A 14,053-nucleotide genomic window follows, 5' to 3' on the forward strand; every position below is an offset into this window, starting at 1 on the left:
AATAGGACACAGTTGGGGGGGGGGGTGGAGATCTATCTAATGGCTCTCCCAGTCTCTCCCTTTTCTGCAGTTCTGGAATATGGGAAAGTGAAAAGTGCACTGGATCTGGAGCCTGAGAACCTGCAGGATTACTGCTACTTATTATTTTTGACTGGGCTAACCATGTAACCTGTGGATTGGGTTCTATTTTATTTTTTTGGATCTTTAAAATTAGGTCTGCTATTTATTACCTTTGACTACTGCAAACCATTTAACCTGTTTTGTTTTTTTAAACTTTAAAATAAATGAGGCTTATGTTGATGGAAAGAAAAGGGATACAGCAGAGACCAATCAGAAGCACCAGCTTTATTTATATTTATTTCTACAGGCCTGGATCATTGATACCTACCCTCCCCCTGAGCCTGCAAGGATTGGGGGGTGGATGGTCCGGGGCAGATTTGGATCTCATTGGCAGATCTGACTGGGCAATCTGACAGGAGGTGAAACAGAGGAAGTTCAGAGGCTTCCTGGGAGTGTGACCTAAAATAACCCAGGAAGGATGGGAAAGGGTTGGGAAGAGAGTTTAGATGTTAGCAATCTAGTTAAATAAACAAAGGGTAGGATGAGAAAGAGAAATCGGATCGGCTTCCTGGGGTAGGTGAAATAAAACAAGCTTTGAAGGGCCTAGTCTTGGCTCTGTCATTGACAGCTGTGGCCTTAGTAAACCCTTCAGCTTCCTGAGTTTCACTTCTATCTTCTGCAACTGTGGGGAGCTGGGCTCCATCTCTTCTGGTTCATATTCTCGGATTTGACTAGAATGAGATTTTTATTCCCGAGTCACTGAAAGTTTCAGAGCAGATGTCAGAAATGCTCTGGGGTGTCTCTTGGGCATTTACGGAGGGATTGGAGAGAAGGAACGAGATGAATGACTTGCATGGCCTGGGGGAGGTTCCTGCCACGGTCCGAAGCACTTATCTTGAACGGTGGCTAGTCCAGGTGCGCTGATAGAGGTCAGACTCGGAGTGTAACCCTGACTTTGCTACTTATCATTCTTGTGGTCTTGGACAGATTCTGTGGGGCCGCCTGAGTCTCAGCTTTCTCCTCTAGAAAGAAGGGGCCGGATCGGAGCCTCCTGGCAGGCGGGTTCAGCGGCCTTCTCCAACTTCTACATTAAGCCCAGCAGAGCTGCCCATGACAGACGCCTCATTATGTTGGGGAAACTGAATTGCAAAGTCCCACCTCTGGGCCTGGCCGGGGGAAGGACGGGGAAAGGTAGGAGGACACAAAGGAAAAGATGCTGGTCTTCAGAGACGGTGCCCCCCCCCGGACGGAGTGGGCGGCTGGGATGTTGGGGGGGCCCGCAGCAAGGTGGCTCCCATCACCCCTTCTCCGTCTCAGGCCGTGGCTGCCAGGGACGGGAGTCCAGCGCCGGGCATGAGAATCAGTGCTATTTCGCCCTGGCACGAAGCTGCCTCCGCTTCCCAGATAAGGGAATGGGGGGCAGCAAACAAGATGGACGGAGACGTCGTAGAGAAAAACGCACTCAAAGACTAGGGCCGGCGGGAGCCTTGACTGCGGCACCGGGCGCAGGGATCCAGTCGGGTGCTCTGCTAAGCCCGGCCCGGGGTCCGCCTGATCCGCTCCGGACTTTGTGGCGGGCCGAGCGCGCGCGCGGCCTCAGCGCCGGCAGCGAGGGTCCCGGAATGCGCGAGCCCGCGCGAAGGCGGGAGCGCGCATTAGGGCGCGCCCCGCCCTGTCTCCCGGGGGGCTCTGCGGAGGAACGGGGAGGGGTTCTAGTGCGGGACCAGAAGTTGGGCGGCTTTTCTGCAAGTTTAAGTGAAGAGCGGGCCCGGCGCAGTGGGATCCGGGCTGGGAGCGGGGGATGGAGGAAGCTGCGGATGCTCGGTGGCCCTGGGGGATGGGGGCGGGGGTAAGACTGCAGGGGAGCTGCTGGCATTGCCGTAGTGCTTCTTGGGGGCGCTCCGTGTCCCAGGACGCGGGGCTCCTCTCTGTGGGGCGCAGGATCAGCAGGTGGCGTGGGCGCTGGCTTCCTGCCTCAGCTGCTCCAGCAGCCCCAGCGCTCTGCTCTCCAGGGCCCGGAGCTCCGCTGCCTTCTCTCCCAGCGCCCGCTCATTCCGGGCAAAGCGTTTCTCCAGCCCTGTGAACCCAACCCAAGGTCAGCCAGAGCAGGGCCCCAAACATCCCCCTGAGCCCTCCCCAAAACCTCAGGCGCTCTTGAAATCCCCAGACACGAGAGGCCTGGAACTCCCACCTCCAGGACCCCTAATTTTCAAGGTCCCCTGAATCTCAAACATTCAGGGCCCCCCAAAACCTAAGGCCATTGAGACCCTCCCCACCCCTGGGCACTTAGAGCCCTTTGAAATTTGCAAGTGTCCATGGCTCCAGAAGGTCTTCCTGAAATCCCATACAACCACACATCCTGAGACTCCCCAAGAGAAAGGCCTCAACGCTCTGGTCTCCCTGAGACCTTCAAATACCCGGGCTTCTCATCTGAGGACTACTAAGACTCCCAACCATTCGAGGCCTCTTGAAAATCCCAAATACCCGTGGTCCAAAGTTGCGCAATATTCAGACAACCCTAAAAAAAACCCTAATACTCCCTTGCTGAGAAGCTCCTTTACATGGGATCCTCCTAAGACCTTCTCTAACCACTCTGGCGTTCCCGAGACCTCTAACATTCATGGCTGCTGGGCTCCCCTGAGAATGAAGTCCCCCAAATCCTAGTACCTCAGAAACCCTCCAATACTCAGGATTCTGAATCTTTTCTAAATACATCAGGTTTCCCTGAGAAATCTGAGAAACTCAGCTTTCTGGGACTCCTTGAGTCCCCCAAACACCCAAGACTCTCCTGAAATCGTTGGGAACCTATCAGGTACACATCCCCACAGCCTCACCCTCTAGGCGGTTCCGGCTCCTGCTTGCTTTCTTCAGCAGCTCTCGGGCTTCTGCCTGAATCCACTGCAAGCGATTTTTGGCCCCATTCACTTCATCCCCAAGGCCATCAATCCCAGACTGCAACTCTGAGAACTGTAGTTTGGCTGTCTGCAGCTCCTGGGGGCAAAGAGAACCAGGGGTAAAAGGAGGTAGGGATAAGAGAGGTCCAATCACCTTTAAACTCTTCCTCCCTTTCCCGGAACCTCAGGCTCTTCTCAAACTCAAGATTCCCCCTTCAGAAACCAACCCTGGCAGTCAGGACCCCCCACCTACCAGGAATCCATTCCACCACAGTTCTTTTCCTGAGGTCTTTCTTCCCTAGTCTTCTAGCCCTACTCGGGAATTTTCACCAGAGTCTCTCTTTCCTAGGACTCAAAAGACTTCCACCCTAAGGACAACTTCCCCTCCATTCCTGGAATATCCTGCTACCCTGGAACCTTGCTCAGTAGTGCCCAGCAGTAAGGGGCCATGTCTCACCTTGCCCAAATGTGCAGCTGTGTCTGATGCCTGTGCTGCTTGCTCCTGGGCTCCCCTCAGCTTCAGTTTATTTTCTGACATCTGGGCCTGCAGAGCATCTGCTGCCCCCAGGAGCTGATCCAAGGTGGAGCCCACATCCAGATCATGTGTGGTCTGAACTAGTCCTAATGCCATCTGTGGTCAGAGGGATGGAAAGAATAGGAGAGTGGGCTTAGGGAGGAGGGGAAAGAGGTTGGGTGGGGTTTTCCTCTTTTTTTGGAAGGGGAAGTAGGCTTAGGAGTCCCAAAGGACATGAGGAGAGAGTTTCAGGATTTGGGAGCTCAAAGGGGAAGTTTTCTGAGTGGGCATGGATGAAGCATGCAGAAGAGCATGGAATGGAATGGATTTCTGGGATTTTGATAAACCCAAAGACAAAGGCTGGGGAACAAAATGACCAGGGGTTTCTGGGTGTGTTATGAGTCCTGGGATGAGTTCAAGTAAGTCTAGGAGGGGCTGAGGGACTCAGGAGACATTGGGTGCAGTCTCCTAGGGTGACTGGATTGACTATTGAGGGAAGTTTAAAGAGGCAAAACCCATGGGAAGGTAGGGGAAGCTTTCAAGGAGCACATGAGGGCAACACTTGGATTGTTGGGGGAAAGACTGAGGAGGTTTGAGGAATGCTAACAGGGAGAATGAAGGGACAGAGTGATTTCTGAGCAGTGTTAGAAGTCACAGGAATGCCAGATTTTGGGAGTTAGGAGGAACCTCAGCAGCCTAAGCCACACCTGAGAAAGAATGCCTACAATACACTATTCCAAAAGGGGCCGTTCAGCCTCGGAAGGAAGAAGATAAGGAGATAAGGAACAAATCTCTTCCCTAGGCCACCAAGGATGGTTCCAGAAACTGTCATTGTCTGGAAATTTTTCCCAACACCTATTATAAACAACTTTGCATTTACCACTTGTTGCTCCTGTTTCTGCCCTCAGGGGCCAAACGGCACACTAGTAGAGAGATTGCTATCAGCCAATCAATCCAATGAGGACTTTTACATAGTCCTCATCCAAATGATCTCAAGTTTATCAATGTCCTTCCTAAAATGTATCAGTGAGAACTGTATACAAGTCCCTAGACACCATCTGACCGTGTTCAGATGACAGGAGATCAGAGAGTCCTTAACTTCTGGCATATGTGCATCTTAATACAGCCCATGATTCTATCATTAACATATTTACTGGCCATATCACTAGATAAATCCCTGTTGAGCTTCCAGGCCATTAAAACTCACAAACTTTTTTTAGGCAAACTACTTCCTAAATATTCTTGCATTTTGTGGAAATGTGGAATTTCACATTTATCCCTATTAAATGTCACTTTATTGGATTCCAAAAGATGTTCCAGCCAGTCAAGCTCTTTTGCCTCTTGAGTTTCTTGTGCAGTATCTAACAGTCAACATTCCCAGCTGTGTCATTTGCAAACTCAATAAATATGCCATTTATGCCTTGATCCAAGTCCCTCAAAGAACAACATATCCCAAACACAGCTTGGTGGGCTCTCCCTCCCTTGGAGACCTCCTTCCAAGCTGACAATGAATCCTTAAAAACTACTCTCTGTCTCAGCATTTAATGAGTTCCAAATTTAGCTCATGACACTGTCACACACATAACTACATTTTTTCTGAAAGAATAGCAGGTACCATTTTATTTCTCAAACACTACTAAATCTTGATAAACTTTATCCATAACATTGTCCTAATCTATCAGTTTAGTAATCTTTAAAAAAAAAAAAAAAAGGGGGGGGAAGAGTTTAGCATGGCCTGTAGAATTATGATGAAGCGATATTGATTCTTAAATAGCCACTTCTTATTGTAGATTTTCATTAACTATATCTGTAATAATATATTCTAGTTTTTTTCTGGAAAACAATGTCAAGTTTGCTAGTCTATACTTTGTATACTCCATTTGCAAAAATCTGGATAATTGCTTTTCCTCAATCCTATGTTTCCTCTCTCTCTCTACATTATGAGCTAAAGACTCAGCCACTGAGAAAACTGAGGCCATTTGATTTAATCTGGTTTAAATTTCCTCTTTCTCACTTGATTCATCCCTAAATCCCTTGATATCACTCCCCCTCCCAATTAACTTTCTCCTTCTTTCTCCCAGTCTGTGACAATGAAGTGGCTTTTCTTGTCAAGTATAATCCCTTTAATATGCCCTTGATCCCATCTTCAATCTCACTGACCCCTCAATCATCTCCCTTATCTCTAATCTTTAATCTCTCCAGAGCTAATAGTTCCTTCTTCGCTACTGCCTTCAAACATGCCCAAATCTCCCCAAATTAAAAAAACAAAAACTTCAATAAACCAACTAGCTACATCCTAAATCAAGCAACTATCCTATCTCTTCTCCGTTTTCCAGATAAACTAGGGGGAAAAAAACAAACAAAAAAACTATCTGCATCCATTGTTTCTCTTCTCACTTCTTTGCAATATGGTTTTGGACCCCATTCATCACTCAGTTGAAATTACTCTCTCCAAAGTTACACATGATTTCAGTGATTTTTTTCTCAGCCCTTATTCTTCTTGATCTCTCTATTGCATTGTTGAACACTCCCTATTCCTAGAGATTTTCTCCTTGTTCTCCCATTTGTCTGACCACAGATTCCTTCTAAGCCACTTTTTATGTTTCAACATTCATATCATTCCAACTGTAGGTGTTCTCCAAGACTCTTTGTTCTAGGCCCTCTTCTCTCCCCTCTCTCTCTCTCTCTCTCTCTCTCTCTCTCTCTCTCTCTCTCTCTCTCTCTCTCTCTCTCTCTCTCTCTCTCTCTCTCCAATTCATCAGCTCCAATAAATTTAATTATCAACTTTAAACAGAGATTCAATCCCAGGCTCTCCCCTTCAACAACGCTGATTGGACATTTCAAACTGAACACCTAAAATCCAACACATTTTCTTTCCCTATTTCTACTGAAGGTATCACCAACTCTGCCAATCTCTCAGGTTTGTAACCTCAGCATTATTCCTGACTCTTTATCCGTCTTCACCTTACTAATGAAATCAGTTGCCAAATTTTATTTCTACTTTCCCAACTCTTGCACCAAACCTCTCCTCCATCCCAACACAAAACCATCTTAGTTCAGGACCTCATCACTTCAATCAGACTATGGTAAATAGCCTCCCAGTTGGTCTCAAATCTTTTAACATTTCAATCTAGTCTCCACACTTAAGCACAATTTTACCAGTTTATTCTTCTGCTCAATAAACTCCAGTGATTCTCTATTGCTTCTAGGATCAAAAAGAAATTCTTTTTTTGGCTTTTAAAAACCCTTCTTCACAACCTAGCCCTAAGCCATTTGTGCAGTCTCATTATCTTCCCCTTCCCACACTATTGTCCAGAAAGCCAATCAGTCACAGAAGGTACTCAATTTTCTGTCTCCATGCCTTTGCTCCTTCCATGCCTAAAATATAATCCTTCCTCCCTTCCACCTCACACAATTTATCTTTTTTCAAATCATAGCTGGAACATCACCTTCTATATGAAATCTTTTCTAAACCATACCCTTCCTCCTTACCTCCCTCATATTGCTTCTATACACGTTTAAACATGTCTTCATGCTGTTTTTGCCATGAGCTCCTTATGAGAGTATTTATTCTTTGAATTTGTAACTCCAATACCTTGAAGCACCGAGATGCTCCATCAATATCTATAGCAGCTATCTCCTTACTTAGACTGATTATCCACTATCCATCAGACATCTTTCCAGTCCAAAGGAGATTTTGGTTGACAGAGAAAATAGTCCAGGTAAGAGCCGAGCAGCTTGGCATTTTCTCAATGGTCAGTTATCACCATTCCCTTCACATACCCCAAAGTTCTTTTCCCTATTTGATCTAACTTTCCCCAATGCAGCCCTTAAAGGCCCATTTTTCTTTGTTTTATTTACAGTCTTATTTTTCCTCAGAGCCCTTAGTTCACTCTGAGCTTGCTTTACTGACACCCTTTTTACAGAACTGTTATGATTGGGTTGATGCTGTTACCATGTTCTGCCTATTACTCTTGCTTCTGTCTTCTGTTGGGTAGTGTATTATTCTCTGTATATTTAATTTTGTTTTCTTCAAATGATTACCCTTTTACCTCCTCATCAGAACTGTCTCCCTTTGTGCCTTCAGAATTTCATTCTTGAGAGTTTTCCCTCCTGGGATGGCTTGCAGGGTAGAATTTTATCTTAATTCAGGGAATGCTACCTTTCCTTCCACTAAACCCTTTAAAATCTTTCAGAAAATCTAGGAAGCATGTCAGATGACACCCAACTTTCTTCTCCTCAATCAGAAATTCTAAAAGGTAATGATTCTCCCATTCCCCTCCCAGATGCATATTATTTCTACTTTAGAAACTTATTCTCATCATTAAGAAGTAGATGCAGAATATTTTTTCTTTCTTGTACTTCTTGAAGAATAGAAATATCATTAGGTCAATCAAGAAGTTACAGATTATTCTGCTTTAGACAGAGTTCCTGCCGAAAGCTAGAAAGATGACTCTCCCCTCCATCATTACCATTGCCCTTAGCTATTTCCTGTTTCAGTTCCAGGATGGTGATATGTTTCCTGAAAATGCCCATGTCATTTATAGCATCCTCTCATCCCAAAATCCTCTCGTTCCTGGATTGCCACAGAGGACAATGTCTTGTTAATATATAATGCTACTACATCACAATTTTACCTAGCTTGTTTATTTGTTTGTTTGTTTTTGTATAAGGAATGCTAATCCAGAATAATTTTTCTGCCACAGATCAAATCTCAGAAACAATTAGATGAGATAGGCCTTCTGATGTCAGAACATGTAGTTTAATTTTTACTTTTTGCTTACATCTGTGTTACTGAGGTTGTGGCATTTACTATTGGCTCTTGGATTTTGTGGACTTTATGGTATTTCAAACTGTTATTTCTTTTCCAACAATGTAGGTACTCTCATTGGTCTCTAGCTTAAATACATGCCATCAATTTTCCCCCTACTTCATTACTTTTAGTTTAAAGCCCCTCTGGTTAGATTTGTATGACATAAGGCAAATACATTCTTACCCCACTTTGCTGGGTGTGCTCCATCCCTATCCTGAGGTCTGTTGTTCCTCTACTATAAGTTATGGCTGAGAAATCAAAATCCCATTCTCAAGTATCATTTTCTTATTCAGCTGTTCTCTCCTGCATTCCTTGCCTTCAAAGAGTAGTTATGATAAAAATACCATCTGGGTCCTTTTGATCTCTAGTTTTTTGCCCAAGACTTTTATAATCTTTGGCATTACTTTATAGGTTCCTTCTAGCAATATTATTTATGCCCATATGAATCATCAGATATTAGTCATATACCTTGACAAGCCATGGGAGGTTTTCAATTATGTACTGAATCCATGTGCTGCCAAGAAAATAATAGACCTCTCTCTAACTACTATTAAAGTACAGCTAGCTGTCTCGGGACTCTGAACAAAGAGTCACCCACCCACTGACCCTTAGTGGATGCTCTCTCTTACTGACAGCACCACAAGTGGATAAGCAGCTTCTTCCTTTACAAATCAAACTCTTCCAATTCCTCTGCAAGAGCCCCAGATTTGTATTTGTTTTAAATTTCAAGCATACCGGGAAGTAACAAATTGGGAAAACATTTTTACAGTTAAAGGTTCTGATAAAGGCCTCATCTCCAAAATATACAGAGAATTGACTTTAATTTATAAGAAATCAAGCCATTCTCCAATTGATAAATGGTCAAAGGATATGAACAGACAATTTTCAGATGATGAAATTAAAACTATTTCCGCTCATATGAAAGAGTGTTCCAAATCACTGTTGATCAGAGAAATGCAAATTAAGACAACTCTGAGGTATCATTACACACCTGTCAGATTGGCTAAGATGACAGGAACAAATAATGATGAATGTTGGAGGGGCTGTGGGAAAACTGGGATACTGATGCATTGTTGGTGGAGTTGTGAAAGAATCCAACCATTCTGGAGAGCAATCTGGAATTATGCCCAAAAAGTTATCAAACTGTGCATACCCTTTGACCCAGCCATACTACTACTGGGCTTATACCCCAAGGAAATACTAAAGAAGGGAAAGGGACCTGTATGTGCCAAAATGTTTGTGGCAGCCCTTTTCATAGTGGCTAGAAGCTGGAAGATGAATGGATGTCCATCAATTGGAGAATGGTTGGGTAAACTATGGTATATGAATGTTATGGAATATTATTGTTCTATAAGAAATGACCAACAGGAGAAATACAGAGAGGCTTGGTGAGACTTACATTAACTGATGCTGAGTGAAACGAGCAGAACCAGAAGATCATTATACACTTCAACAATGATACTGTACGAGGATGAATGCTATTGGAAGTGGATTTCTTCAACATAGAGAAGAGCTAATCCAATTCCAATTGATTAATGATGGACAGAATCAGCTACATCCAGAAAAGGAACACTGGGAAATGACTGTAAACTGTTATTTTTACCTTCTGAATCCAATTCTTCCTGTGCAACAAAAAATTCGGTTCTACACACATATATTGTATCTAGAATATACTGTAATATATTTAACATATATAAGACTGCTTGCCATCTGGGGGAGGGGGTTGGGGGAGGAAGGGAAAAAATCTGAATAGAAGCAAGTGCAAGGGATAATGTTGTAAAAAATTACCCATGCATATGTACTGTCAAAAAAAAAAAGTTATAATTATAAAATAAAATAAAGAAAACCCTAAAATTTATGACTAATAGTCATATTGTCAAAAATAAACAATGTAGTATTTAAAAGCAAAAAAAAAAAAAAATTTCAAGCATACCAAGACTCTATATTCTCTTCCTTCTTGTGTGATATCTTTCTACTTTCCAACCCTGACACAGGGCAAGTTTCTCCTCTACCCCCTCAAATCCTCTTTTTTTTTACCTTTTCTCCTACATTGAAGGCCAGCTTGTATTCTTCTGAAGGGGGACATTGGGGACTTTGAGGAAGTGGTGGGGAATCCAGAGGTCATTGGGGGAGATCTCAGGACTGTTCAAAGACACGAGGGATACTGAAATATATTTAGGGACATTAAGATAACTTTAAAGATTTGGGAGGACATTGAGAAAGTTTGCGTGACTGAGACCATAAAATACTGTGATTTTTAAAATTTGGAATTATTTTGAGGGATATTGTAGGTGGTTTCTTGCCTTGCTGGGGAATACAGAAAAAGTTTTGAGTGCTGGGGCATTGTGAATCCTGAAGAATTTTATGGGTATTGGGAGATACAGAAGACCTTGGGAAAATTAAGGAATGTTGGGTAACAAGGTTCAGTGAAAGAGGCTGGAGAAGTGTTAGGGAGCACATGGGATTTAAAAGAAAGGAAGAGTTTTTGGAGTATTAGGGGCACATGGGATTTTGAGAGAAAAGTTTCTTAGACTACCAGGAGGGACTGAATGCTTGGACTATCTGGGGGGAGTCTCGGAGTTCTGGGAAACGTGGGACCCATGGGAGAGGAACGGGAGCACTCTGGCATCTCACCTCCTGTGTCTGAATCTCTAGGCTCTTCAGTGCCTGCTTTGTCTTCCGCAGCCCTCTCTCAGCTCTGCCTATGTTGTTCTGAGCCTCAGTTAGAGCTCCCTGGGTCTTTACAACATTGTCCTGGATTCTCTCTGTACCTTCTCTGTGGGCACAGGAAAGGTCAGCTGGCCCTGGCCCCAACCCAACTCGGTGGTCTCAGGGAGGGCCTCAACAGCCATGCATAATGGGTGACACATCATGAATGGTATGCTAGATTTCAAATCCCATGATAAATAGAAGCATCTCTGCCGTGTCTTGGGTGACCTCTGTCAAGCCTCTTTTTTCCTTTCAATCTCAATGGAGGGGCTTGGATCAGGTAAATATGCCTTCAAGTGCTCTGCACCTGGAGATCCTGTCTAGTCTCTAAGGCTCTACATAAGCAAGTCAAACCCTTGGGTGAAGGCTGGGCCTAGACTCCTAAAACACCAGTTCAACTCCTGGCTCAAATCTAAACTCCTGTAAAGACTATCTTGGAGCCTTTAGCTGGCTCTCCCCCATGCCTGGGAGGCTTCCTCCCAGGCTCAGGTACTGGTCTCCCCAGACGCCTTTCCCCTTTCTCCTCTCAGATCACTTCCATGGGCTCTGTCTCTTGTCCGGACACAGTTTGCTTGTCTCCCCAACTAGAATGGAAGTTTCCTGAGGGCAGGAACCCCGGCCTCTCTTGATTCTCTGTATCAGCAGCACTTACTTCTTTAGGCCAGTGCTGGGCTCTCGACACTGGCCCTGCCACTGTGTGACCATGAGAAGGCGTGACTTCTTAGTTCTCATCCAGTACCTCACCTGGCCCACCGTGCTTGCTGAAGGAGGCCCTGTGCTGAAGGCAGAGCCCAATCCATGCTCTCTGGAATCTGCAGGGTATCTTGGATCTCCTCCAGCAGCTGTTCAACAGCTCTCTGGCCTCCCAGGGGCAGAGGAATTTTCAGGACCCTCTGGGCCACCAGCTCCACACTCTCAGGGTCTGCCCCTTCATCTGGAGTGGAGGGAAGACAAGGAACTGAAATCAGATTTTGATTCTTCAACTTCATTGGGAGGAAAGGAAAGGAAAGGAGGAAAAAGAGGAGAAGGGAATTAAGCACCCTATAACAGGCATGGGGCTAAGCGCTTTACAAATATTATTTAATTTGATCCTCACGAACTAGGTACTATTACCTCCATTTTACAGATGAGAAAACTGAGGCAAACAGAGGTGAAAGTTAGTGCCTAGGGTCTCACAGTTATTGCCTGAGGCCTTTCTGACTCCAGACTTAGTACAATGGCATGCTTTAGGTTGGCTAGGTAAATAAAATTAGCAAAAGTTCCCATTTCTATAATGTTCTAAGATTTAAAAAACATAAAGATCTCTGTGGCTCTTCTAGATCTAAATCCAGTGACCTAACCATAAGAGTAGGTAGCATGTTATGATACCCATTTAATAGACAGAAAAACTGAGACACTGGAGAAGAAAATCAACTTATTTGAGATCACATGTTTACTAATTGTTGAGGACAGCATTGAAATCTGGGTTTTCTGAACCCCAAACTCTGCTTCCCCTGGGTGGTGGACGTTGGTGCTTTTGTGGGCCCCCGACTAGTGACCCTCCCTGACTTGTCCGCCCTCCTCCTGATTTAGACTCTGCCTGCACCCTCAACATGAGGATGAGGGTTCAAGTCTTGAACTCAGAACTCTGCCCGCCCTGGCTTGGAGGCTCTGGCTGTAGGGGAAGAAGGTGGTTATCTTACTCCCTTTGACCTTAGCCTTACTTGTAAGGAAGGCCCGAATCCTCTGGATGGTGGCCAAGATGGGAGCGGTGCCAGCCCCACGCCAGGCAGCTCGGGCTCGGCTCAGCGTCTCCTCGGCCTGAGAGTGGGCAGCCCCTGCCGTGGCCCCAACCCGTTGTAGCTAGGGGAGTGGGAAGAATCAGCAGGGCTGGTCTTCTTGGACTGCCTGGCCACCCCTTCATCCCCCTGCAAGATCTCACCTCATGTGCCCATCGTCCCCATGCTTCCAATTCCATAGCCTTGCCATCCCCCCCACTCCTCCTTACCCGCCGGTGTAGCCGCCCCAGCCTGGTACCCGTAGCACTCAGAACACGGGATGTGTTGCGAGCAGTTCCCAGTGCCCACAGGGAAGTGGGCAGTGCCCCAGAACAAGAGGCTGACCCACAGGGAGAGAGAGCACAGGCCTTCCCCAGGCCCCACGGCCCCCCACAGACCTGCAGACACATACAATGGGCCCAGAGTGGAGCAAGAGATGGCAGGCCCCTGACCCCAAAGGCCCAGAATGTCCAGATAATATAAGGCTGGAGGGACACCTCGCTTCGTTAATTTTACAGAGAAAGAAAGTGACCCTATGTGAGGTAGAAGGGAAACTTGCCGGAACAAGGTGGGAAGGTCTGGTTGCCATGGCTGAATGCCTCCCCCCAGTGAGCTTTCCCAGGGCCACCCCCAGCCCAGACTTCAGAGGCTGACCTCACCCCAGGTCCTAAGGGCTCTGACCTTGAGCTGGGCTTCGTGGGGGCTCAGAGCCCCGGAGGCATTCACAAGTCCTTGGAGCTGCTGGGCCCAGCCAGGTGCCCCAAAGGGAGGCTTCCTCTCTGGCAGCAGCACCTCCGCCCGACGTCTGACCTGCCGGGACTGGCTCAGGGCACTTTCAGTGTTTGTCAGGGCTGTGGTGGCCAGAACAGCCAGCTCAGCCTCCTGGGATTGCAGAGCAGCCCTGGAGGCCAGGGAAGCAGCGTCTAGAGAGGCAGGTAGCAGGTGAGGAGCAGCCTCCTTCACGACTGCCCCCCAGAAGTGCCCCCAGCCCCTCTGGGCCATACCCTGGGCTCCTCGTGGGGCCTCCTTGAGCTGGGAGGCCAAGTGGCTGAGCTGATCCACTTCTTGCATCAGCTGGCTGAAGCGAGAGTGCTGAGCCCCGGCCCAGGGCATGCTCATCCCCACCTTCTTCTCCACCACTCGAAGGGCCCGACCCAGTCCGGACACCTCCATCCTATAAAGGGGAGTGAAGAGTAGCCCTCAACTTCAACAGACTATTCCTTGATCTCTAGCTTCAGGAAATGACTGAAGATTCCCCAGGACCTGTGAGACCCTAAGATCCTGCCCACCCCTCTCCAAGCCCCTG

At 46.4% G+C, this 14,053-nt stretch overlaps 1 protein-coding gene across 5 annotated transcripts in view; it reads right to left on the reverse strand.

The window, feature by feature from the left end:
- Nucleotides 1-46: 46 nt before the first annotated feature.
- LOC141551525 (laminin subunit beta-2-like) overlaps nucleotides 47-14,053 on the reverse strand; it is a 33,142-nt gene continuing 19,135 nt past the window's right edge. For 4 of the 5 annotated variants that reach the window (XM_074283248.1, XM_074283247.1, XM_074283244.1 and 1 more), the window contains 9 exons: nucleotides 13,752-13,921; nucleotides 13,429-13,670; nucleotides 12,978-13,145; nucleotides 12,694-12,832; nucleotides 11,735-11,924; nucleotides 10,916-11,057; nucleotides 3,412-3,585; nucleotides 2,895-3,051; nucleotides 47-2,137 (listed from right to left, as the gene is read on the reverse strand). In XM_074283248.1, coding sequence (XP_074139349.1) covers nucleotides 2,004-2,137; nucleotides 2,895-3,051; nucleotides 3,412-3,585; nucleotides 10,916-11,057; nucleotides 11,735-11,924; nucleotides 12,694-12,832; nucleotides 12,978-13,145; nucleotides 13,429-13,670; nucleotides 13,752-13,921 — 1,516 coding nt within the window. In that variant the 3' untranslated portion in view covers nucleotides 47-2,003. The remainder of the gene's footprint in view (nucleotides 2,138-2,894; nucleotides 3,052-3,411; nucleotides 3,586-10,915; nucleotides 11,058-11,734; nucleotides 11,925-12,693; nucleotides 12,833-12,977; nucleotides 13,146-13,428; nucleotides 13,671-13,751; nucleotides 13,922-14,053) is intronic. The other variant, XM_074283245.1, reaches the window with a different exon arrangement.

This window comes from Sminthopsis crassicaudata, chromosome 1 (genome assembly GCF_048593235.1).
Source record: "Sminthopsis crassicaudata isolate SCR6 chromosome 1, ASM4859323v1, whole genome shotgun sequence".
Lineage (NCBI taxonomy): Eukaryota > Metazoa > Chordata > Mammalia > Dasyuromorphia > Dasyuridae > Sminthopsis > Sminthopsis crassicaudata.